At 39.5% G+C, this 26,965-nt stretch overlaps 1 protein-coding gene across 1 annotated transcript in view; it reads left to right on the plus strand.

The window, feature by feature from the left end:
* The window catches only part of LOC136878927 (very long-chain specific acyl-CoA dehydrogenase, mitochondrial), a 142,638-nt gene that overhangs the window by 64,963 nt on the left and 50,710 nt on the right, over positions 1 to 26,965 (plus strand). Inside the window, exons 4-6 of the mRNA XM_067152545.2 lie at positions 4 to 128; positions 2,582 to 2,712; positions 21,692 to 21,867. Coding sequence (XP_067008646.2) covers positions 4 to 128; positions 2,582 to 2,712; positions 21,692 to 21,867 — 432 coding nt within the window. The remainder of the gene's footprint in view (positions 1 to 3; positions 129 to 2,581; positions 2,713 to 21,691; positions 21,868 to 26,965) is intronic.

Raw genomic sequence — 26,965 nt, forward strand, 5'->3', positions numbered from 1 at the left:
TAGGGAATCCTTCTATTCGGAACACCAGAGCAGAAAGCAAAATACCTTCCTCGCGTCTCAACAGAGAGGCAGATGGCAGCATTTTGTCTGACAGAGCCTTCATCCGGTAGTGATGCAGGATCTATCAGGTGAATCCTTATCTCATGGTAGCAGACATTCTCATCTTTTCTGAACTTCCCTGAGTTATCTTTATAAATGGAGTCAGTAATGCCAATCAGTGTGCTTAGTAACCTCAGGGAAATTTTGAGAGTTTTCTGTATATTTGTGAATTAAAGTGAACAGCAATAGAACCATTTTTTAAATAGAAAAGTAGCAACCCTCCCAAACTGTGTGGGACCGAGCCCGATAGCTGCAGTCTCTTAAATGCGGCCAATATTGAGTATTCGGAAGATAGTGGGTTCAAACTCCACCGTCGGCAGCCCTGAAGATGGTTTTCCGTGGTTTTCCATTTTCACACAAGGCAAATGCTAGGGCTATTCCTTCATTAAGGCCATGGCCGCTTCCTTCCCACTCCTTGACCTTTCCTGTCGCATTGTCACCATAAGACCTATCCGTGTTGGTGGGACGTAAAGCAACTTGTAACACTTGGCAGGAGAAATTTTGAATTTATGATGGTAGGCCTTATAAGATTTCCTTGCAGATTACATTAGTTGTTTTTCTCCTGATGCATTGTATGTATGTAGCTCAGGGCAGCATTTTTTCCAAGGCCTTTCCAACCACTTGCGTGTTAACTCGCTCCTCTCTCCCACTTCGATATTTGAATAATTCCTGCGCTTTCACTGAGCAATAACCTCAAAAACCAAATGTGCAGATTATGTACTTTAAAGGATATTTTTATTTTATAAAGTTTATTGAGGTGAAGAAATAATTTATTTTGATAAGAATTATGTGCTTATGCAGCCAGTCCATGTTATGAATGGTGTGAAAGTGTTGCTGAAGGGTCAGCTGGTTCATGCATTTCAGTGGCTTGGCAGGCTGGTAAGTAATAGCAACTTCTCACCTGGTGAGGAAAGCAGCAGATAACTACCTCACTCCTCATTTCCCTAGTACACTTTTCAGTGACTCCTGGGCCATCTATGACAAAATGATGGTGGACCTGTTGAGGATCAAACCAGCCTTCGGGCTGAACAGTCAACATGTAAGGATTATGTGATTAACCTCTAAATATGTATTCTAGTTTTTGTTCATTTTTTACTGCAAACTATAACATAAAAACTCTTATTGAGGGATCTTTTATAGATAGGTGTATAATATTGGGATTTTTTATACAGTAGATCTTTTTATTCATTCTTCATGTCACACTTGCGGTCTGTTTTTGACTTTTCTTTTTAGTCCTTTCACTTACATAGCCAATGCTTGGCTCTCTTGTGCCGTAGCTTAATGTTTTGTGATATTTGAAGCCATCTCTGTTCTGTTTTGACTCAATTTATGACTGTTAGGTTCTTCAATCTGCCAAAACTAACACTTATATAGCTTAATGTTTTATGCACTCATACTTTTCTTTTATAAATGCTATACAATGGTGAAAACTGCATCAAAATCTCTTTGATGGTTCTTGAGAATAAGCCCACATAAACAGAGGCACAGACCATCCAGACACTTTATATTGTATGAGGGCAGATCAAAAGAAGTGGAGTAGCTGCTGCAGAATGAAATTAATAAGGTGTAATTTAAAAGTAATCTCGGAACTTACACAAAGACTTGTCCCACTGTATCAGGAAGTGGTGAATACCCTACCCATAGTACTCGTTTAACACTGTCTACCCAAACAATATCAGTGTGTTCTGTGTAAGAACTGTTGTACTCATATTTGGCTGTGTATTGTCATGAAGAAAACACTCCAGAGATCCACAGACTGGTCTGTTTGGCCTTAACTGTTGCATGTAAATGGTGGAAAGTACTTCAGTACTGAGCAGCATTGATTGTTTGACCATAGACCAGGAACTCGAGAAGTCATACTTAATAATAAAAAAGACATGTCACCATTGCTGCTACTCTGCACTATTGTGGTCTTCTGTAGTGGTGGGAAGCTTGAATGTCTCCACTGTTGGCTTTGTTGTTTGCTTTCGGGTTGAAAGTGTTAGCACCAAGTTTCATCACCTGCCACAGCCCTTTCCAGGAAATTGTTGTCTGTACAATATCTCAGAAATTACAGCAAAGACAGTCCCATACAGAGACTCTTCTCATCCTCCCTCCCAATATTTTGAAATAAAACAAATATAAATGTGACAATTTGCTCTGAAAATGTTTCTCCACATTTCATTGAAATTGCACCTAGCTGTTTAGACATTGTTCTGCTGTAGTTTCAGGAGGTAGACAGGTGTATATCATTTTAGTTTTACATACAAAGATAGTGAAGGTTTAACGGTTACATCTTTTTGCACCAGGCCAATTCTGGGACTGTACCTTAAGGCCACGGCTGCATTCTTCCCACTCCTAGCCCTTTCCTTTCCCATCATCGCCATAAGATCTGTCTGTGTCGGCGCAACATAAAACAAAATGTAACTTTTACATCAGTTACCCCCTCAAGGAAATTGGACATTACAAGTTATTCAGTTGCTGTATTGTGATATCTTTCCAGATCACGGGCTGTCCTCTCTCCGGATGGAAAGCATTACATTTTGAATGGTAGCAAGATCTGGATCAGCAATGGTGGGATTGCAGAAATTATGACTGTTTTTGCTCGAACACCTGTTAAAGATGAAAAGACGGGTGAGTGGAAGAAAGTTTCTTAAGTTAGCTATGATTAAAAGTTCAAAGTTAGGAACTATTTGTCTTATCACTCCCACTAATTTATAAAACTTACCCTCAAAATTCTAAGTAAATTGTTCTTATAATTTCTTGGTTAGTAAATATTTTGAAACTTATTTCTCATTAATGAAAATATTGCATCTGCAATAGTATTTGCTATATGTCCACCATCTGTCACTTTATAAATTGCAATTATTGGCTTGTAGGTACAATAATAATTATTAACAGTTTGACTTTAAAATGTTAAGGGGGCCGATGACCTTCGATGTTAGGCCCCTTAAAACAACAAGCATCATCATCATCATCATCATCATCATCAAAATGTTAAGGGCCGATTGCAGAAACAATGACTAGTTTTGAGTCTTAGGCAACGTCTACCTAAACAACATCGAAGTAGCGCACGATCTTCCATTGCATAAACGATGTTCAGCTAGTGTTTAGCTAGACATCGTTTACAGTTTCAATATTGGTTCAAAAATGGAAATAGAAGTATCTTTCACACAACCAATGAAATTTGTTGGTGCGCGCACCAAACATTAGTCAGCTGCTGTCTTCCTACACATTACTCAAATATGGCTAAGAATGAGCATGACTAACCCACAGATAAGAATATCGCTTTTGGTGGAAATTAAATCTCATAATATTATAGACACTAAAGCAACACACCACCGTACAAGGAATTGTAGCTTTGGTTATTGTGTTGTTACGGTGAGTGTAATCTAAATAGCTTCAGCGAAGGGAAGATCAAACAATAGTACTGTGTAACCGAATGAGTTGTATGGGCCATATAGATGTAACTTGCATTCTGGAGATCATAAGTTCAAAAAATGCACCATCGGCAGCCCTGAGGATTGTTTTCCTTAGTTTCCCTTTTTTTACACCAGACAAATGCTAGGGCTGTTATTATGGCCATGGCTCTTCTTTCCCAGTCCTTGCCTTTTCGTATCTCATAATTGCCAAAAACTTAACTGAATTAGTGCAACAATTATCCAAAAAAAAAAAAAAAAAAAAAAGAAGAAAAACCACACACACAACCCCCCTCCCCCCCTACTTTTTAGCTGTCACTATTATGTGTGCTTACTTGGCAGTAAAAATAAGTGAATCCCTCCCGGTTGATGTATATGACAGCCCTCTGATGATCGGGGCAAGTAATTCTGATATAGATGTAGTTGAAGTGACCGATAATTCCATGGAAATTATCCCATGCATAATAAAATATATCAGTTGCCAAGAGTTGTAGTCAAGTTTACATACCGTTACCTTGTGTCAGTCTCGAGAAACAAGTCTCTCGGAAAGCAGATTTTATTTTAAACTGTACCTCGTACATTTCAAATGAATTGCTGCAATTTTGCAACAGTCAACCCACAGAGGTCATCGGACTAACCTTTCTTCCTGGAATTGTCTCAACATGATAATACAAATTATATGTTTCTTGGTACATAAACTCTGATTGTGATTCACTCCTCACATTTGAAATTAAACAGTGTTCTCGGCAGTGTTTAAACATGGCTGGTTGAACATCAGTTTTGGAGGGTGTCTGTGATAAATAACGTCTTTGCAATGTGGCAGCCATAGGCTACTTGACGTCGTTTAACCGTAGACATAGTCTAAACACTATTTCTGCAATCGGCCCTAAATATACATCTGTTGTCTGCGTAATGATGGACCATTTCATAGAACTGAAACTGTGGCTCAGGGAACTTTTCGAAGGAAGAGGAGCAAAATTAAATTTAGTTTCGAGAAAGATGCTGATAAACAATTTCATGCAATCTGCCTGAGACCCATAGGTGAGTCCTTTAGTTGCTCTTTTCACTCTATTAGTTGGAGTAAACATCCATGCCAATCTGTCAATATATGAGTTACTTTTATTATTTTGAACATATGGCATAACAAGCATACTAACATATATATATATATATATATTAAAAAATAAAAATAAAATAAAAAACCAGGAGGAGGTTACAAACTAATTTCTAAATTATTTATCATTGTAGAGCCTTTAGAGTAGCATGCAAGAAATCCAGAAAATTTTTGTAATAGGAAGACCAGGGACATTCTTTGGCAATGTGTATGATGTTTTCATGGGGATATCTTATTTGCATACTGGACTGAGGCTTTTTCCCCTCTTCCATGATTTGTTCTGATCCTGTTCAGCACTGACAACTTTCTATAAAGCAAATTCAGTATTGTGTTTTACACTGCCCGAGAAAACTTTGCAGCTGCAGTGGTGAGCTATTAATTCATCGTTACTTTCAGACTATATTGATTTGGAAGTTGGTGTCTACCATGTCCCAGAGGACAACAATAATTGTGTGCATCCATGACATGCCTCAAGTCACATGAGTCGTCTGGGCAGTGCTGAAGAAGTAATTTTGAAGCAAATAACTGAAGCTTAGGAGATAAAGGTTGGCAGATAATCCACGTGATCTCCTGATTTAATTCCATTACTAAGAGGAGGCTTGTTAACCACACCCGGGTGACTGGACTGGGACATTGATGATGATGATGATGATGATGATGATGATGATGATGATGATTAAGAGTACTATGGATATGGGCTAGTAAGAGACTGAAATAAATCTGTTTAAGAAAATCAGCCAATCCATGACATTACAGAAGTTGATGCGACCTCTTATAGTTTTTAGTCATCCACACACAGCCTTTCAAAAATTATGCCCCCAGACTTTTAAAAATGATAAAATGACAAGATTAACATGTTTCTTGTAGAGCAAAGTGCAAAAAAAAAAATCTAGACACACAAACAAAAAGTACATTTTTGATTGAATTTCATTTAAATTTAATTGGTCATCTTTAAACAATAGAGCACTTGACAAAAAAAAAAAAAAAAATTACTTTAATTAGACTGAACTCAGTCTGCTATAGTAATAGAGTAGATTGTACACTCTTTGTCGAGTGTTGGGCAGCATGAAATAACTTGATACCCTAAAGGAATCTCAGCTTCAGGCAGGTGAGCTCCTTTAGGTGGGTGATGGACCCTCAGTGATATTACGATCGCCGCGCCGTATCTACAGCACGTTTCCCTACCTTACTTACTGCTGTTCGCCTCGACCTCGTCCTCGCCGCATCAAGCATTCCGCTCACCTGTGCTCTGCCAGCGCGATTACGTCATCCTCGCTGCACTTCACCGTTGCTTGTGCGCTGTGTGAACACGTGATGTCATGTTTCTCGAACACACTAGTTTGTCGCCTTCTCTCCTTTTCTGGAATATTCTACACCAATATATATTGCCCACTCCGCTGCTCCACATTTGAGTCGGGTTTCGTGGTGGAGTACCAAGAATACTGTGCCTCTTGTAATCATGTCAATTCCATCTGGACTCTATCTTCAAGCTATTTGGTGAGCAAGACTTATTGTAATTTATCTTCACTTGAACTTTAAATTTTCATTCGGGCTATTGCCTGCTGAAATTTTCTTCTGTCGAGTTGGTATGCTGCATTTTTAAAAGATCATAACATAGACTGCATCTCTACGCGAACATGTGCTACGGACGATTATGAAATACTTATAATCATTTCAGATGTCTTCCTAGACCTAATGCAATTGGTAAATTCTGCAATACCCGGTGAAGAAAATCCTTTCCCCTTCCTAATCCTTATCCCACTTCCCTTCCTCCTCCCTTTCGTGCTTCTTCTCTTTCAGGGCTTTACTCCCACTTTCTTACTCGGTTTCTATATATATTGTACGCTTAAAATTTATTTAATAGGCTTTCCTTTTATGCATTTTTAGATATTCAATTTGTAAATGTGGCACACTTTACGGATTTTTCTCTACTCTGGTATATTTATCTTTGATCATTTGTTTAAAATTTATCTTCGATTTATTTATCTTGTTGTTATGTTTTATTGTTAAATATATTCTATTCACATTGTTATTTTCTTGGTCTTCCTATTCGCCTAGCCCCCTTCTTACCGCACGTTTCCTTGGTTTAAATCATTCATTATTATTATTATTATTATTATTATTATTATTATTCACATTATCTATTTCACTACTATACTTTGGTACACTGAGCTTTCTACGGTATTGCTAATATCATATTATACTCCGCTGTACGAACTTCAGATCACTTATCACTATTGTATGATAGTACACCACCCACGACAGTAATTATAGCAGAGCTTCTTCCTCCCTACAGTGGAGGAAATGTCACTGAAATATATCAGGTAGCAGCTGTACTCCAGGTTAGGGGTGGCTACCAAAGATGTCTGTTGCCCATGTCAGGGGCAGACAACCTCAGTCCCACAGACACTAGCCGTCCCAACAAACTTACATTTCAAATCATGGAATGGATTGCACCATCAAATTTAGATTACCTTAGGGAACAATCACTGTCAATCATGACTGATGCAAGCAATCAGATTCTGGAGGACTTGCCAAGAAGTGCGAAAGCGAAGAGTGGATCTTCCCAGAACCTCAACAAAGATCAAGGCTAAAGGAGTTATAGAATGGGGACCATAAACATGATGACAAAGACTGGCAAACTCAAACAGATTATAGATAAGACGATAGGATTCTAGCCATGCAAGGAACAAGATATAGGGACGAAGAAACAGTGGGGTCAGAATGCTCCATGGTGCTGAAAGTAAAACCAGGAATCAGAGTGGTAAAGGAGAGATACACAACCTATGTTCTTTGGTACAAGGTTCATAGTGGACGAGAGATGAAAATGAAATCCACAGCCTGTTTCCAGTCATTCGACCGGGTCAGGAATGAAATGAATGAAGCCCGTCAAGCGGCAAGGATAGGAATTGTGCCAGCTGCCGAAGCATGTTACACTCCTCTAGGGCAATGATTAATGAGGACAGAATACCTGAAGTAAAGAACAGGTCAGAAAAGATACAGACACTCACCTTCTGAGCAGGGAATAAGTAGTACACGATAGTGAATGGACACCCATCGACCAACGACAAGAACAGGAAGGCTCCCAAAGCAGTAGTCAACTTCTGGGAGGAACTAGATGTTTCCCTGAGAAACACACCAGACAGACAAGATACTCACAGGTGATTATAATGCACAAGTCGGTAGAGAGAACCATCATAAGGGAATAGTGTGAGAGTACCCTTAATGAAGCAAGCTCCAATTTACAACTATGGTTGTTAACCACAGAGGTTGTTGTGTGTTTGGTCCGCGAGAGCTATTTTATTTTGCTCAAGTCCGCCGGCAAGCCGGTGAGGATCCGCCATCTGGGACGCGCCACGTCAGAGTATCACCTCTCTGCCTGCTACGACATAGTTGTGTGTTTGTGGCCAACTGAGAGACAGCAATTACAATTACTTATAAAATCTTACAGGTTCCACCTTTTTCAATACAAAAACAAAGTTGTCAGATATTTTACAACATATCTTTAATTGCAGCACTAGTTTCGGCACTAATTACAGCGCCATCATCAGCTGTGTAACAGTAAAGAGAAACTTGGCAATACACATAAAATATACAACATATTCATACAAATAACTCCTTAATATCTTGTGTTAAATTGTGTTAAGTTGAACATTACTCCAGGTTACTATAAATAAACAACTTGTGGGTCAAAACATTAAAAACATAAGTAAAAAATCTCATCTCAAGATGAGTTGGATTCCATTATTTAGTAATAATTAATACTTTTTATGCTTTGTATATCAGTTTGTTGTCATTGAACTCCAAGGTCAAATACAGTATCAGAGTTAAACAGTATAGATCTAAATTCAAATTTATGGTATTAAAATGTTCATTCCACAGGTATAAAATTTTAAAAATTATTACAGGTGGAACCTGTAAGATTTTATAAGTAATTGTAATCTCAGTTCAATACGGGTAAATCAAGATGAAGTTTCTTATGTTAAAAGACAGCATTGGGTCGGAGCATTTGCAACCAACTAAACTTAAGAGGATTAAACATCAACAAATTAAATACATTCAACACACAATATTAATTCTTAATTAATTAGATAAACAAAGAAATTTAATAGTGGGCCTTCAAGAAATGAGAAACGCGATGGAAGAACCTTTTGAATCACAAGGTTATAGAATTTATAATGGGGTACCTGACCAGCTGTCAGTGAAGAGATGGCGTGGGATGACATCAGTAGACGAATAAGTTTGAGTGGTGTCTTTAAAAGTAGGAAAGATCACAATATGAAGATAAAGTTGAAATTCAAGAGGACAAATTGGGGCAAATATTTGTTTATAGGAAGGGGAGTTAGGGATTAGAATGACTTACCAAGGGAGATGTTCAATAAATTTCCAATTTCTTTGCAATCATTTAAGAAAAGGCTAGGAAAACAACAGATAGGGAATCTGCCACCTGGGCGACTGCCCTAAATGCAGATCAGTATTGATTGATTGATTGATTGATTGATTGATTGATTGATTGATTGATAGTCCATTATCAACTTAAGACTCATGATCTGATCAGGACAGTTCCTCCAGGATCTGAAACTTCCTTGATATTATCCTAGTTCTTTTTCAAGTTATACACTTATCTTATTAAGGATGATTATTGAAAATATTTTGTATGTTATGTCTAGGAGTGAGATTCCCCTGTAGTTATTAGGGTCGGTTTTGTCTCCTTTTTTGTGCAGTGGGTGAATGAAGGCTGTTGTCCAGTGTTCTGGCAGTTCCTCTTTAATCCAGATAGAGACAAGTTGTTTATGGAGGGCAACTTTTGCTCTTCTTCCTGCATATTTCCAGATTTCCGCAAAGGTCTGATTTTCTCCTGACGATTTGTAGTTTTTTAATTTATTCAGTGCTTGGTAGACTTCCTGTATTGTGGGGGATTGATGTTTTCTGGTGGTGTTTTTATTGGGGTGTAGGTGTTCAAATGAAGGAGTTCTGTAGATTCCTCACAATTTAGAAGCTTGTTGAAATATTTAGCCAGAATTTCTGCATTGTCTTCATTGTTATGAGCCAGCTTACCATTTTCATCCTTCATCAGTAGGGTCAGGGGTTCATATTTTTGAGCTGTTTTCTGAAGGTTTTTTAATAGTCCCTTGATTGAGTTTTATTGAATTCTTCTTCATTTAATTGCAGTGTGTCCTTATGATGCTACTTTTTATTCTTAAGACTTGGGTAGTTTCTTTTCTCTGTTTTACTAGATGTTGATAGGATATTTCTGATTTTTGGGACTGATGTAATAGCCGTGCCTGTTGTCTTTTCTCCACTGTTTCATCACATTCACTGTTCCACCATTGGTGTTTTTTACGTGGTTTAATTGAAGCCAGGCCTTCTGCAATTTAAGGTTGTGTACTAAGTCTTCAAGTTTATCTGTGATTTTTATTTTTTCAGTGGCTTTTTGGTAATTTTTGTTGTTTATTATCTGGGTAGGATTTTTTTTTTTTTTTTTTTTTTTTTTTTTTTTTTTTTTTTTTTTTTTTTTTTTTTTTTTTTTGCTATGGGCTTTACGTCGCACCTTTTTGTTTTAGGGGCTTGCTTTTGTTGTCTCCTCTGGGGAGTGAGTTTAATTTTTATTTTTACTTTGTAGTGATCTAAACCTGTGTCTATTCCTTAGTGGACTTTGACGTTATAGACTTTTTTGTGTTGGTATTTGTCCATGCAGATGTGATCCAGTTGCCATTCTCCTTTAGTGTAGTCAGGGTGTTTCCATGTTGTGAGTTTTAGAGGTTTTCTCTTAAAAGATGTAGATTTTGAGATTAAGTTATTGTTTCTACACAGGTTAACTAGTCTCTCTCCATTTTTATTTGTTTTCTTGTGTGCTGGCCATTTTCCGATGATGTCACGGTATTTTCGTTCTCTGCCTAGTTGAGCGTTGAAGTCACCTATTAATAATTTTACATGCGGTGGTATTTAGGGATGTTATTTATGGTCTGGTCCAATAGGTCCCAAAATTCTTCTGTTTCCTCATGGTCTTTTGAGGAGTTGTTTTTATTGTTAGTGGGAGCATGGGCATTTATTATAGTATAGATTTATTAGATGCCTTTAAGGTGAGCGTTGAGAGTTGTGGAGACTGTGATTTGAATTTTTGAACTGAGTTTATTATGTATTTTAAGGTTGACCAAAAATCCTGTTCCAAATTATGGGACATTCTTCATCGCTCTCTTTCCGGATATACCTTTATAAAGTCTGTACCCGTGAGATTCCAAGGCATCTTGGTCAGTGTTTCTAATTTCCTGTAATCCCATGATAAGAATTTTGTGTTGGTCCATTATGTCAGTGATTCATCCATAATGACGGCCAGTCACGTGTAAACTTGCTCCTCACTTACCTGCCTAATTATCAAGATAACTAGCAGCTGGGATTCCGCGAGTGTGTTCAACAGTCATCACTAAGTTCACATTTTGCTTTAAAACGGTAAAAATGACTCTCTGGGACGTCGAGAAGAGGTTGTCAGAGTATGAGAACTGTATGGCTTGCTTAGAGGAAGCCATGACGGCTTCCGACCGCAGCGCAGACAGTAGTGCCGCCAACCCCTAGGAGCTGCTCACCAGCCTAAACTCCGACTCTAAGAACTTCCGAGACTCCATGGGTGTTGAGATACCTGACTTGAAGCAGGCCATTGCGGAGATCCATCAGAGGATGGATAAACAAGAGGAAATGGCTGATGAAGCAGCCCAGTATAGTAGGCGAAATTGCCTACTGATACATGGGGTTAAGGAATCATCTGAGGAGGACACCTATAGGGCTGTCATAGACATCATTAAAAACAGACTTATGTTAGATATTAGCATGGACAGTATCGATAGATGTCATAGACTGGGGGGCCAGCGTAGGACGACTGCCAACGTAGTGGCCAATGGGAACAGGCCAATAATTATGAAGTTTCTGCGTTGCCTTCAGCAGGACCAAATCTGGCAGGCGAAGCGATTACTGAAGTGCACTAAAATAATGGTCACGGAATCCCTCAGGGCAACAAGAAAAGGGATTTTGAATAAGGCACGCGATGCATTTGGACTGCGGAATGTGTATACACAGGACGGGTGTGGACTGTAATTACACCAGATACCAAGAAAACCACTCTGATCACTCCTAGGGACCTAATAGTTCTCATCACGCAGCGTAGCAGAACACAGAATCGGTGTCAATGAGTGAAAGTGTTATAATAGGGCTAGTTTTAAAGTATGTAATAGGACTCTTGTTTACCACAAGTTTCAAATTTGACTCAAATAGTGTTAGTTATGTGCATATTTTCTTTAAATGTGAGTGTGAATGTGTGTGTGTGCAACAGTCGGCGGTCTCTTTCAGCAGGAGGCAGCGGTGAGTACCCATTGTTTCTGTCAATCAAAGTTAAACCCATTCCCCTTGTAATGTTAACTCAGCGCCCGCTACCTGAGCCTGGCTCCGGTCCGCCACCCCCTGTCGCAACAGGTCTCTTGTTGAGACAGGCTACAGGTTTTACAATGTTGCCATTTGAACGCGCTCTCTCTCCCTGCTCACATAGATGAAATATGTACAATTGTTAACGACAATGACATACGTATTTTTTTGTATTAGTGAAACTTGGCTAAGGCCTACCATCCCTTCCGCCATGGTAAATATTAATAATTATGAACTCGTCCAACTGTGACAGAATGGATAGTAGGAAAGGCGGTGGTGTAGCCCTTTATTTCAGAAATGACTTGAGAGGTAGAGTAATATGCACATCACAAAATGCCACTCAACCGGGACCAGAGTTCATGTTCGTGGAGATCACCATTAAAGGGATGAAAGTACTCTTCGTCGTAGTTTATAAACCTCCAGATATAGTGAACATGACGGAGTTGGAAACTTGTTTATTCAACCTCATACCAACTTACGAACATATCATACTGTTAGGAAACTTAAATATAAACTTACTGAAAGAATCAGCTCAGAAGGACAAACTACTTGATATACTATTTTCATGTAACCTTGCGATTCTCCCATTAAATCCCACCAACCATATATATAGCAATAATCACACTTCACACTCATTAATTGATCTAATCATAACTAACAATCATCAGAAAGTTTTAAATCACGGCCAAATTCCTGTTCCATCGATCTCAACACACGACCTAGTCTATTTTTCCTATTCTCTTCGCATACCCAAATACAAACCTAAGTTCACCACTTGTAGGAATATGAGGGATATTAAACTAGATTACCTGAAGTATGACGCCTACAACCTACCCTAGAAAGATATTCTACTACTAGACGATATTGACGCAAAAATAGACAAACTAAATTCCCTCATTATTAGCCTATATGACAAGCACGCTCCCAAACGACAAGTGAAAGTGAGTCGCCCCTTCCCCCCTTCCCCCCCCTCCCTCTCTGCCCATGGTCAAATGACGAAATGAAGAATTTAATGGCTCGCCGTGATTCATGGTTCCGACGGTATAAACGTACAGATGTTGATTCCCATAGGGAATCTGAAATATTTGTCCTGAATGAGTAAATTTATAATACCAATATAAATGGTCCGTTATTGGACATTATAAATTTTCCAGCTAACACATTCTTGGTTGCCAGTGTTTCGCCCTCGTGTGCTAGGGTGGGCTCATCAGTTGGTACCTAGCACACCTACCAATACGCTGGCTAGTGCATACTGCGGAGGCCACTGCGTAGGCTAACTGGAGCCACCGGCAGTGCCAATACACTAACAGACGTTGTCTCATTACCACAATTGATGCCTGCTTGGCCATCAGATGATTTAGATGTTGATTCCCATAGGGAATCTGAAATATTTAAGGGAATCAACATTTATATCATCTGATGGCCAAGCAGGCATCAATTGTGGTAATGAGACAACGTCTCTTAGTGCATTGGCACTGCCGGTGGCTCCAGTTAGCTTACGCAGTGGCCTCCACGGTATGCACTAGCCAACGTATTGGTAGGTGTGCTAGGTACCAACTGATGAGCCCACCCTAGCACATAAGGGCGAAACACTGGCAACCAAGAATGAGTTAGCTGGAAAATTTATAATGTCCAATAACGGACCATTTATATTGGTATAAACGTACCCGTAATGAATCCGATTTTGAAAACTATTGGGTACTCAGGAACAGAATTAAGCAAGAAATCAGAAATTTAAGTACTTAAACTGTCTTTCAGGTAAACTGAATGCAAGGAATTCCTGGAAAGAACTACGCTCACTTGCTACTATAAAAGGCCAACAGCAGCAACGAGAACCAACTGTTCCCCTAGACAAGCTTATTACATATTTCTCTGAAGAACGAATTGCGTTTAAACCAATCAATCAGGCATAATTAAATACGAATCAATCAGCCATCCCTGCACTTAACCGTCCTCAATTTTCTTTCCAAGAGGTCACTAGCAGCCAAATTAAAAAAGTACTATACTCTATTAAATCTAATGCAGTAGGAGTAGATAACATCCCTATGCATTTCATACATAATATATTAGGTGCTATCCTCCTGCACGAATATATATTCAATTACTGTCTCAGAAATGGAACTTTCCCTGCACTCTGGAAACAAGCTAATGTCATCCCAGTGTCTAAGATAAACGATCCTAAACTGACCTCTGACTGTCGCCCAGTTTCTATTCTTCCAGCACTTTCTAAGGCTTTGGAAAGACTGGTGTATGATCAAGTACTGAAATATTTAAAGAACTAGTCTCTCCTTGACCCATTACAATCGGTCTTTAAGAAAGGGTACAGCACTGCCACGGCTCTCCTTAAAGTGACAGAATACATCAGACTAGCTATAGAACAACGACAAGTTACAGTAGTAACACTACTGGATTTCAGTGGTGCATTTGATACAATAGACTTACAGCTATTAAGAAAATGGAATCTTACTTGTTTGACCCTTTAGTACTAAAGTTTTTAACATCATATTTGAAGGATCGGAGGCAGCAGGTGATAACTTGCGAAAGAAATTCAGAATGGCATACAAGGAAAGTGGGCACGCCACAAGGTAGTATTTTAGGACCGTTGCTTTTTACATTGTATATCAATGACATTTCATCTTCTCTAAAAAAGTATAATTATCACTTATATGCCTGTGATCTCCAAATATATTACCATTGCAGTTTAACCGAATTACCGAATGCAGTAAAATGTATAAATGATGACATGAAACAACTCGCTGAATATGCTCTTGCAAACAGACTTCTCATAAATCCATGAAAATCGCAAGCTATCATTATCGGTTCCCAGAAGCTCCTACACTAAATCAATGATTCGATCATTCCTCCTCTACAAATAAATAATAGCACAATCCCGTACAGTAAAACAGTGAGAAATCTTGGGGTGACTTTGACTGAAACTCTAAATTGGACAGAACATATCAAAAACTTAGGTCAGAAGGTGTTTGCTACTCTACACCCACTGAAATTAAACAAAGACATTATACCACTAAATATGCGGCAAAGACTAACACAGACCCTAATTCTTCCTATTGTTGACTACTGTGATGTAATCTTGGTAGATGCTACTAAAGAACAAACTAGGAAACTGCAGCGTATTATGAATTGTTGCCTTAGATTCATTTTTAACCTAAGGTATGATGTGCATATTACTCCTTACTATCAAGCACTGAACTGGTTAAAACCTGATAAGAGACGTGAATATCATATACTTGTCTTAATACACAAACTTCCGAATAGTAACTCTCCCCAGTATATTTCATCTAAACTTCACTTCCTCTCTTCCTTCCATAACCGTAACACTCCCTCAGGCTCCACTCTAGCTATTCCTCTTCACCACTCTTCTGTGTATAATAATTCTTTTATTGTAACCGGTTCCAGGGTTTGGAATTTCCTGCCAGTAAGTGTCAGGGGCATTGACTCTTTCCTCAAATTTAAAATAACTTGCCGAGACTTCCTGTTGAGAGTAACCGATTGAAGTGTGTATATGTGCGTGTGATTGGTATACTTTCAAAGTGCCAAGTCTTTTGGAACCTTTTGTCTCTTTCGAAAATTTTTGTAACATAATGCAACATAATTTGCAACGGAAATGTAGTCATAGCAACCATGCAGGCTACATCTTATGGCTGGTTGCCATCTGAAATTAAGATCTGTTAATGGATGGCCATGACCACAAGACATATTTATGATCATTTGATTTTTGCAAATAGAAAAATTTGTTTCTTTGTTTGTTTTGTTTTCTTTCCAAGGTAATAGAATAGGTTCAATATTATTCAAGATTGACTGGCAAATAAGCATAAACTTCTCGAGGGGCTAAATGGATTTGATATCTCTGTACTAAAACAGCTGTTTGTCTGTGTCAAATTTGACAAAGCCTTTAATACTGCCAATTATTGTGTTGTCGTTGTCAGAAGCAACTGCTATACAATTTTTCCAAGGAATATTTAGAGTAGAAAACTCATTGTTAACAAGCAAAAATATACCTGAATCTGCATTATTGGCATTCTCTAATAATGATAAAAGTAAAGTGCACAACTAATCCTATTCCAGATAAAACAAAAACACCAAAGGGTAATGCTTGACATCATTGGCATCATTGGTAGCTAAGGAAAATGGCATGCTTTGCAAATATTGAATTGTCTTGTTTTGTGTTACTAGCCATAAAATTTACTAGTGCAACAGATTTTGTTCTGTCACAACCATACTTTTCTGCAGTTTTTTTAATCCAGAAACATCGCTTTCAACAAATTCTCTCTATGGTCATAAACTGCAATTGGAACAGTATGTTCTACAAGGAATGGTGTAAAAAGCAACTCTGCGTTTGTTACTCTTTTCCCCACTTTTGACAAAGTAATATGTTATTGGTTTATTATTTGCCTTATTTTTCCCTTATGATTTGTGTTTCACAGATGCAATGCGCCTTTTACACTCATCTTTACTACCATGGGCCTTAGAAAAATCACAGCAACACACGCTACAGAACACATGGTTAATGCTAATTTTCAAAGTTATTAAACATGGCCATTCTTCTGTATATTTGTCATACTTATGGAGCACAGTATTTTTATTTGCTGCCCTGTTGGAAGCATAGGCACACTTTATTTATACAGCACAGAAACATTTCTTAACCACAAAATAATCAGAATAAGAAAGCAAGGACAAGAACCATACAGGATCACTGACTGTATGAATATGGCAAGGCCACAAAACGCAAGATCAAAGACCAATCCAGTAACCAGAGTGAGGCAGCAGCGCATTTTTGGAATGCACATATGCTCTTTGAGCATCATGATGTCAGCACAATATCATCTGGTGCTTCATTTAAAATTAAACGTTTTTGTTATTTTTTCATCAATTAAGTAAAAAATGAACATTCATTTTTTTGTAATAACTTTGCCCTTAACCATAATACCATAATAATAATCGTATGGCCTCAGCTACCGTGTGCAGACATTTCGATTTGACGCCATCTGGCTGTCTGCTCGTCAATTTCGACGTACCGTTTTACTCTAGGTCCGCTAGATGGCAGACAGAGTAAACCGGATCTCTCTTGGGCGTCTATGGCTGAGATTTAATTAATTTTGTCGGGTAAATACCAAATGTATCACCAGAGATCTTTTACATGCCGACATCATACGACATGGAGTGTCGAATGGACTTTTTTCCGCCCTTCAAAAATCCGACTACCTCTGCCGGGTTTGAACCCGCTATCTTGGGATCCGGAGGCCGACACTCTACCACGGATCCACAGAGGCAGCCACCATAATACCATGATATCATATAATCCATACAAAATATGGAAAATCCATAATTGTCGACATATTTGGGTCTGCGACTCGGTGGACAAACAGACCCTTCGTAAAATTCTCTAGGTGATAGTACTAGACTACAAAATTCAAAGACTTTCTACGAAGTTTGAAAAAGCTCTGAGAGAAGGCTGCAAGTTTCAGATTGGGTGTTCAGAGTAGGGTCTACCTGGGTCATGAGGAAAGGGCTGGCAGTAAATTGTCTGGCTGTGCCAGGAAAAGGAGGATATCTTTCTGTGGTCATGTGGCAAGACTGTCTCCCAGTAGATTGACCAACCACCTGATCACTTTCTGGCAAAAGGGAGTTTGAACCACATTGTTAACAGACTGAGAAAGATCTAAAAAGGAACTAGGGCTGACAGACTTCCTAAACAGTCAGTCTGTGGGACAGATCCTGAAGAAAGCCCATGGTTTTCAGGAATAAGTAACTTCTGAAGAAAACACAGCACCCCCCTGATCAGAGGAAAGAATGGAGCTACACCGGGAGAAGATGCAACAATACTAGGCAAAGATCAAAGCTCAGTGATTGAACTAGCATGGTCCCAAGTAGGCCTACTCAAGAGGAGGAGGAGGTAGGAAAACTGTTTGGGCTCAATTTTTCCTGCTACATAAGACGATTGGAAAAACAAGTGACAGTAGTTCAACCACTAAACCTTCTCTTCATAACTATGGAGATCAGCATCAGCTTCGTATTTAGTATTGCAGTATAAACGCATTTATTCAAAGCTCCATGTTAATTGAAGTACTCATTTTGTCAGCTAAATTAATTAATTCACTTTATGGTAAAATTTGAAACAATGCGCTCTTCAAAGTTAATGAACTAGTGACTAACAAATAGTCTTCCTGTTATTTAGCTTGTGAACCAAGATGCCATGCATAAGTTGAATGGAGACAAGGAGCACAAACTAACAGCAGTGCCATTGTTGATGTTTTACATTTGAAAGACCATGACAAAAGTGAAAACGAAGGTGCTGAAGTCACTTCTCATACAGATGGCCTACGCACAATTGAGGAAACACTAGTTTACATAGAATGACAAGAGGAGTTCACGGTGCATGATTTGCTTTGGTTGATAGTGGCACAACATAGCAACAAGCAAGAAAGGTAACAGTTATCTCAGATAAGCAGGTTTGTAGTATATTATGGAAAAGAGTGGACTTCAATGATTTTCCTTGAATATCTTGAGCTTTACAAAGGAAAAAAAATGTTGTTTATAATTTTATTTTTTAGTAAAACAGAAAACACGTACCTTCTTACTCAGGAAACTGTTTCATGAAAGTTGTTTCATCTTCTCTACTCTCTCTGTTCTCTTCAGTCCATATTTATTTTAATTGTAAATATTCTCTGGCAAATAGAATTATTTTTATTCATTGTTTTTTTTTTTAATAAACGTATGTAGATATTATTCATAAATTGTATATTTCTTCCTGACGCTTGTAGTTGTCATTGTAACAACATTTACATCATCTTCTCTTTGTCTCCTCACTCAACTGTTCTATCTGACTCCGCTGTTGTTCTGTGCCCAATGCACTGATAGGTGATGGTTTTACATGGCTACTAGTGTAACAAATGTATAGTGTACTAGCTGATGTACCCGTGCTTCGCTACGGGATTCTCAGAAAGACTGACTTGGTGGTTTTCCTAACTGAATTCAACATAGGTCATTACCAAAAAGGTCAGTAGGAATGTAGCGATTGAAAGTAATGTTATCATATAAAATACTCGATCAAATGAATAACCGCACACTTTCTCACTTTCAACGAACAGTACTACGGTGTCGATCTAAGAGTCCAAAGTTCCAGAGCTGGAATAACCAGGTCGCAGACTGCCGTGAACACTCCTCTGTCATTATTCCGTTAAATATGCACACTACTCATTCCAATCAGTGGCTCAGAGTAGGGATTGTATAGCTCGAATACTATGATGAACCAGTGTGTTACGTACCAGATATATCGGAAAATGTATGAACCAGAGGAATGGCATGCTAAAGAAGAAAGTTATCTTACACCCCAGCTACTTCCCGCTAATATACAGGCAGGCTGTTACAGTTGGTACGACCAGGCGAGTTGGCCGTGTGGTTACGGGCGCGCAGCTGTGAGCTTGCATCCGGCAGATAGTGGATTCGAACCCCACTGCCGGCAACCCTGAAGATCGTATTCGGGAGATAGTGGGTTCGAGCCCCACTGTCAGCAGCCCTGACGATGGTTTTCCGTGGTTTCCCATTTTCACACCAGGCAAATGCCGGGACTGTACCTTAATTAAAGCCACGGCCGCTTCCTTCCACTTCCTAGACCTTTCCTATCCCATCGTCGCCATAAGACATATCTGTGTCAGTGCGACGTGAAGCAAAAAAAAAAAATGGAATTCCGTGGTTTCCCATGTTCACACCAGGCTGTACCTTAAAGCTAAGGCCGCTTCCTTCACACCACTATTCCCATCGACGCCATAAGACCTACCTGTGTCGGTGCGACGTCAAGCAAATTAAATAAACCTCAGTACGCTGCAGTAATCCTATCTATCGGGGATGAGAGGAAACAGAAGACAAAAAGCACATCGCAACAAACAATGGTCAATGTAATGTTATTGTTGATAAAGTTTATGAGCTTTCTATATTGCAGGCCTTCACATTAGTTTTCTTTCGACTCTGTGATATTAGGGTGTCTTACAAAGTAATTTATATCGTAGACTGTGGTTCCTTATTCTCAGACTTTACATACCGATTTTCACTAAATTCTGTTTACCCATTTTCTCGCGACTCGGCGCTGATATGCACTTCATAAGAAAAATCCAAATTCATGAATATCTCCGATTATATGCGGTACGGTAACAATGTATAAGACATAAGTGATCGGAAATTTAATAATTTCTTATATAACTACTGCTAACTTACGACATAACTAAAGTTATGTTAGTTATGTAGTATTTATCGATACAACCACTAATAACGTAAATAACTTATTTGAGAATTACATTTCAGACCTTTCCCTAAACTACCATTTCACTCAGCGTGAATAAAATAATTTGCAGCCTAGATTGCAGTGGTTCATCACCCGACATTACATACCGATTTTCTTTAAATTATCTTCAGCCGTTTTATCATGATGCGTGTACATACATACAGACAGACAGACACAGACAGAAATTACGGAAAAGTAAAAAATGCATTTTGTTGTTATTGTTGACATGACCGATACAGAAATACCATTCTTTTCAAATTCTGGGCAATGTACAGACAAAACTCTTATTTTATATATATATAGATTACATTTCAGGCCTTCCCCTAAACTACCATTTTTCTCAGCGTGTATAGCCTATATTGTAGCGACTTATTTCCCATCTTTATCTAGCGATTTTCATTAGGACACGACCACTAATAACATAAATATTTGAGAATTAAATTTCAGGCCTTCCCCTAAACTACCATTTCACTCAGCGTGATTAAAATAATTTATAGCCTAGATTGTAGCGGTTCATCACCCGACTTTACATTCCGATTTTCATTAAATTCTCTTCAGCCTTTTTCTCGTGATGCGTGTACATACATACAGACAGACAGACAGACAGACACAGAAATTACGGAAAAGTAAAAAAATGCATTTTCTTGTTACTGAGGACATGACTGATACAGAAATACCATTCTTTTCAAATTCTGAGCAATGTACAGACAAAACTCTTATTTTATATATATAGATTAACCACAGTGGGGCAAACATTACTAATACTTATAATGGCTCGTAATGACCTCTTATGTTTACTGTTACTGTTAGTGACAAGTTAGATTCTGGATCACTGTAAAGTACTGCCAATGACAGGGGGTTGGGTTAGGTTAGGTTAGGTTAGAGTTTGATTACCTGGTGTAAAAATGGGGAACTATGGAAAATTATCTTCAGGGCTGACAACTGTGGGGTTTGAACCCACTATCTCCCAAATGCAAGCTGACAGCTGTGTGATCCAAACCACACAGCCATTTGTTTGGTGACAAAATTACTGTTAGTGATGAATACAGTAGATTAGAGTTTGTACAGAAATGATTGATGTTGACTGGTTATTGTCTGTTTTACTGGGAAAGCACTGATAGTGACAGGGTTAGGTTAGGGCAACCTATGGCTTACGTAGTAGCACCACTTGTTGGCAGCAGTGACAGTTCTCTGAGCTGTACAAGGCCTGGCCACAGGAATGCCAGTTGTATGTGACATTTAATTTATTGTTATTTAGTTCAGTTTTGAACAGTTCTCCTGTCCAAATGTGAACCATGTTAAGATTTCTTTCAATCAGTTCATGTATACTAAATAGTAATTGACTGTTTTCTTGTGTTTCTTGTACAGGAAGTGAGCAGGATAAAGTGACTGCCTTCATAGTTGAACGCTCATTTGGTGGCATTACCAGCAGTCCTCCGGATAAGAAGATGGGTATCAAAGCTTCCAATACAACTAGCCTGTACTTTGAAGATGTCAAAATTCCAGTTGAGAATGTCTTAGGTGGAGTGGGTAACGGATTTAAGGTAGACTTAAAAGCAGACAAATTTGAAAACATTCTTACAATATAATAATGCAATTTGTTTAACTTTTATTCAGTTACTGCAGATTTTGAGGTGTTGGAGGAACACCTAGAATCATCAATTCAAAGTGTTCAGCCTAAAAATTAGTCATATAAAAACAGTTGTTATGCCAGTCATTGGGCAAATTATGAACATTGATTTGAATGCTGTGAAGCAGGAAGTGAAAAATGGTAAATAAAAATGTAAACAGCCTATGGGATGTGTTTAAAGAAATTGTTGTGTGAAAAGGAGGATGTACATTTAAAGGTGGTAAGGAACTAAAGAGTTTAAGGAGATACACGTTACAAAGAAAAGGTTAGGTATATTTGTGGAAGCAATGAGAGATTGAAAGAAATTGCTAGGAAATTGAATTTACTAAAAAAGGCAGCTAAGGATAATATGATGATGATGATGATGATGATGATGATGATGATGATGATGCTTGTTGTTTAAAGGGGTCTAACATCTGAGGTCATATAGTTTTAGTGAAAAATGGAAGTGTGTGTATAGGTAGCCTGCTTTAAGGGAGAAACAGATTCCAGAAAGAACATTCCAGGAATAATGAACAAGCGGAGTGTATGTGTGCAGATTTACAGCAGGCAGAATTATTTAGTCTGCAGTTTGTAAATATAGTTGGACTTAAAGATAATGTCCAGGTACAGGAGGTGACTAGTAATAGCAAAGTAAGCTTACTGGAATTTACCTATGATAATACAGATATTTACAGAAAGTTACAGAAACTGAAAGCTAGAAAAGCAGCAGGAATTGATATTTCTGGGGATGTACTATAAGCATTGTGTTGGGATATAGTACTATATTTGAAGTCGTGCATGGATTTAGAGTGGTGAGGGGTGGAGGGTGAGGAAGAGACTTAGGCCCCCCTGTCACATAAACTTTTGAGAGATAGGTCAGCGGTAAAGAGGAAAAGTAGGGAAAATGTAGTGAAGTTTCTTTTTCTTATTTTGGTGTTGGTTAGTTTTCTGCCCTTTTCTACTTTCTTCCTTTCTTTGAAAGAATGAGATAGAACTCTACAATGGAATATTTGCTATGTTCCAAGGCAATAATAAGCCCACAGTATAACACAGCTGAATAAACTTGAATAATTATTTTAGTATTGTGAAGTGGACTGTATTGCCATGAGGCTGGTTCTCTCACAGGATGCAAGAAGGGATAATATAAACAACGGTAAACTTCAGTAACTATATTAAACATTGTCATGTGAACAATCAATACATGCTGTAGGCCTATAGGTAGTTAATACACTGGTGCAGGACTAAGCTGCACAATGCAGGGCTACGCTGCCACTAACACTCAAGTAAACATAATGTCTCCGTCCCTTATGTCCAGGGCATGTCCACCTCACCCTCCCTCTCCCTCTCCCTCTCACACCGAGCTGCCAGGCGACATCCGAAGGCCATCTGGTAGCGCCAGAGAGAAGTGCATCACACCAAAGGTAGTGGTGCTACCTACAGGCTCCTGACATATATATATATCACTCTAATATTGCACATCCTCCGCCCCGTTGAACCTGTTCAAAACATAATTATATTACAATATACACAGAGAGTTAAGGAGGAGGCAGAGGCACCAGCTTCGTGATAGCACGCCTTAAGATACAGGAATTGCACCTGACGTCGGCAACTCTTATTAAATTGTCCCTTCCTGGAAACACCTGCTCAATGATGCCCATCTTCCACTGCAGAGGTGGCAGATGATCTTCCTTCAGCAGAACAAGAGTGCCTGCTTGAAGATTCGGATGCGACGTGGACCATTTCTTCCTCTGTTGCAGAGTGTGCAGATAATCCTTGGACCATCGACGCCACCAGTGCTGCTGCATCTGCTGAAGGTGTTGCCAGCGTGACAGTCTGTTTAGATGAGCCTCAGTCATATCAGGGTCAGGAATGGACATGAGTGGAGCTCCAATGAGGAAATGACCAGGTGTGAGAATAGAAGGATCGCTAGGGTCATCGGATAATGCACACAATGGTCTAGAATTGAGGCAAGCTTCAATTTGCGTGAGTAAGGTAACCAACTCTTCGTAGGTTAAAACTGTTTGACCCACAACCCGACGGAAGTGGAACTTCATCGCTTTCACTGCGGACTCCCATATTCCGCCAAAGTGTGGTGAACGTGCCGGAATGAAGTGCCATTTGAATTTTGATGCTGCAGCATGATTGCTCATTTCCTTGTTGAATTGTTCGTCCTTCAGCATTTGCTGCAGTTCCTTATTAGCCCCAACGAATGTTGTAGAATTATCACTGTAGAGATCTTGAATATGTCCACGACGGGAAACGAATCTTCTGAGGGCTGCGATGAATGCCTGAGATGTCAAACCTGTGACAGGTTCGATATGTACAGCTCTCGTGCTGAAGCAAACGAATATTGCAACATAGCATTTGTAGATCGATTTACCCTTCCTGGATCCTATTTTAACATCAACTGGCCCTGCAAAGTCAACACCTGAGGACAGGAATGGACGAGACATCTGGATGCGAGCCTTAGGCAGTTGGCCCATGAGTTGACTTGCATTCTTTGCCTTAAGCCTAAAGCACTGCATACATTTGTGGATGACTGATCGAATGGTTTGTCTTGCTCTAGGAATCCAGTACCTAGATCGTAAGGATGTGAGCAGTAGCTGAATCTCAGCGTGGAGAAGTCTGTGGTGCTCATATTGAATGAGTAGACGAGTGAAATGGTGATTAGGAGGGAGGATTATTTGATGCTTCCTATCGTAGTCTAGGTCTGAGTTGACAAGTCTTCCTCCAACTCTCAGAATTTGTATTTCATCCAGAAAAGGGCTTAGACATAAAATCTTGCTCTTATGGGAAATAGGTTGCCCCTTGCTTAAGGCTGCGATCTCACGTGGGTTGAGGCTTGCGGCAGTTTAGGACGAAGCGTTTGCAATAGGCAACTATTCGGACTAGTTTACTGTAAGAGGAATATCTTTCGATTATATCTTCGGAGGCTCCTGTAGTAGTTAGCAGTGAGGTGACTGGTCGTACTTCGGGCAAGTCTTGAGGAAGGTCTCTGGGAGTTGAATTTAACCAGAATTCATTCTGTTCTTCGAGCCACTTCGGGCCCTTCCACCACAATGGCGTTGACTGAAGTGCTGCAGGATCTGTGCCCCTAGAGATTAGGTCTGCTGGATTGTCGTGCGTGGATACATGTCTCCAGGATTCCATGTTGGTCTGCTGCTGAATCTGAGACACTCTGTTAGCTACAAAGGTCTTCCAGCGGGTGGGTGTGCCCATTATCCAGGCGAGCACAATCATAGAATCAGTGTATAAATTAATGCTATGGATGTCGAGTCCAACAACAGGAACCACCTTGTCAATTAATCTTGCGAGTAATGCTGCTCCACAGAGTTCCAGTCTGGGCAGAGTGATCCGTTTCACTGGAGCCACTCTTGATTTGGCGCATGATAGTTTGCTAGTGATTGTGCCGTGAACATCCATGGCACGAATGTAGAGGCAAGCTCCATATGCTCTTTCACTAGCGTCACAAAATCCATGAAGTTGTATATTGGAAGCGCGGTGAGGAACCACAAGCCGCTCAATTCTAATGTAGTTCAAGTGTTGTAGAAGGTTGACTAGGCTGAGCCACTTATCCTGCAATTCGTCTGAGAAAGGATCATCCCAGCCCAAACCAGAGCTCCATAAGTCTTGCAAGAACACCTTATATGTAATAACAACTGGGCTTATAAGTCCCAACGGATCAAATGTAGAAGCAACTATGGACGCGACCTCACGCTTAGTAATAAAGTGTCTTGAAGGGATCTTGTTATCCATCGTTCTTGACATGCTTCTTATCAGGAAATGGTCTGTTGACGGGTTCCAAAGTAGGCCGAGGGTGTTGACACTATCATGCGTATCGAGTGAAATCAAATCTTGAGTTTCCTTACAGGTGGGTGGAATTCTTTCCAGAAGCTCGCTACGGTTGGCTGAAAACTTTCGAAGCTCAAACCCTCCCCTTTCGAGCAAGGCGATTAAATCATCTTGTAGTTGTACAGCTTCTTCAACCGTTCCAGTCGCGGTGATTAAGTCATCGACATAGAAGTCCCTCTTCAGTATTTGAGATGCTAATGGAAATTGTTTCATTTCGTCATCGGCTAGTTGTTGTAGAACACGTGTTGCAAGAAATGGTGCACAACTTGTACCGTACGTTACCGTTGTCAATTCATAGATTTTAATATTCTGATCTGGGCGTGATCTCCAGAGGATGCGCTGGAGTGGAGAGTCTAGCTGGTGCACGTAAACCTGTCTGTACATTTTGCAAATGTCAGCAGAGAATGCTACAGGCTGCATCCGGAAACGCAAAATAATAGAGTAAAGATCCTGTTGTATGTTGGGGCCCACCATTAATGTGTCGTTCAGTGAAAGTCCGTTGCTAGATCGCGCAGAACCATCGAACACTACTCGGGTTTTCGTGGTGCTACTTGTATCCTTGAAGACGGGGTGGTGCGGCAAGTAGAACACTTCTCTTTCGGAACTGTCATTGTCTGGAACTTCTGTCATGTGACCTAGTTGCTCATATTCCGACATGAATTCATTGTAGGCACGCCGAACATCTGGTTGTCTATGCAAACGACGTTCTAACTGTAGCAACCTCTGTTTTGAGTGTGAGTATGAGTCTCCCACCGGACCCACTTCTGAGCGACGAGGAAGGCGTACAATGTAGCGACCTGTAGAATCTCTCGTTGTGTTGTGAGTGAAGTGTTCTTCACATCTCATCTCTTCAATCGTTCGAGGTTTGTTTGGGAGGTCTTCTAGTTCCCAGAACCGTTGAAGCTGGTCATCCAGTGAGGTTTCTCCACGGATGAAGAATGAGCGTTGCGGCTGTACAGTTGAAGACGGTGTGCTCGATGCATTTATTGTTCCGGATAGTATCCATCCAAGCTCTGTTTCTTGCAACACTGGATAGTTCCCTGGTTTGGTCATCTTCCCACGACGCAAAATTTCGAAAAATATTTCAGCACCTAGAAGTAAATCTATTCCTCCTGGCTGATGGAAGTTAGGATCTGCGAGTTGGATGTCATCTGGGAGATTCCAATCATCATAGCAAA

Source organism: Anabrus simplex, chromosome 8 (genome assembly GCF_040414725.1).
Source record: "Anabrus simplex isolate iqAnaSimp1 chromosome 8, ASM4041472v1, whole genome shotgun sequence".
Lineage (NCBI taxonomy): Eukaryota > Metazoa > Arthropoda > Insecta > Orthoptera > Tettigoniidae > Anabrus > Anabrus simplex.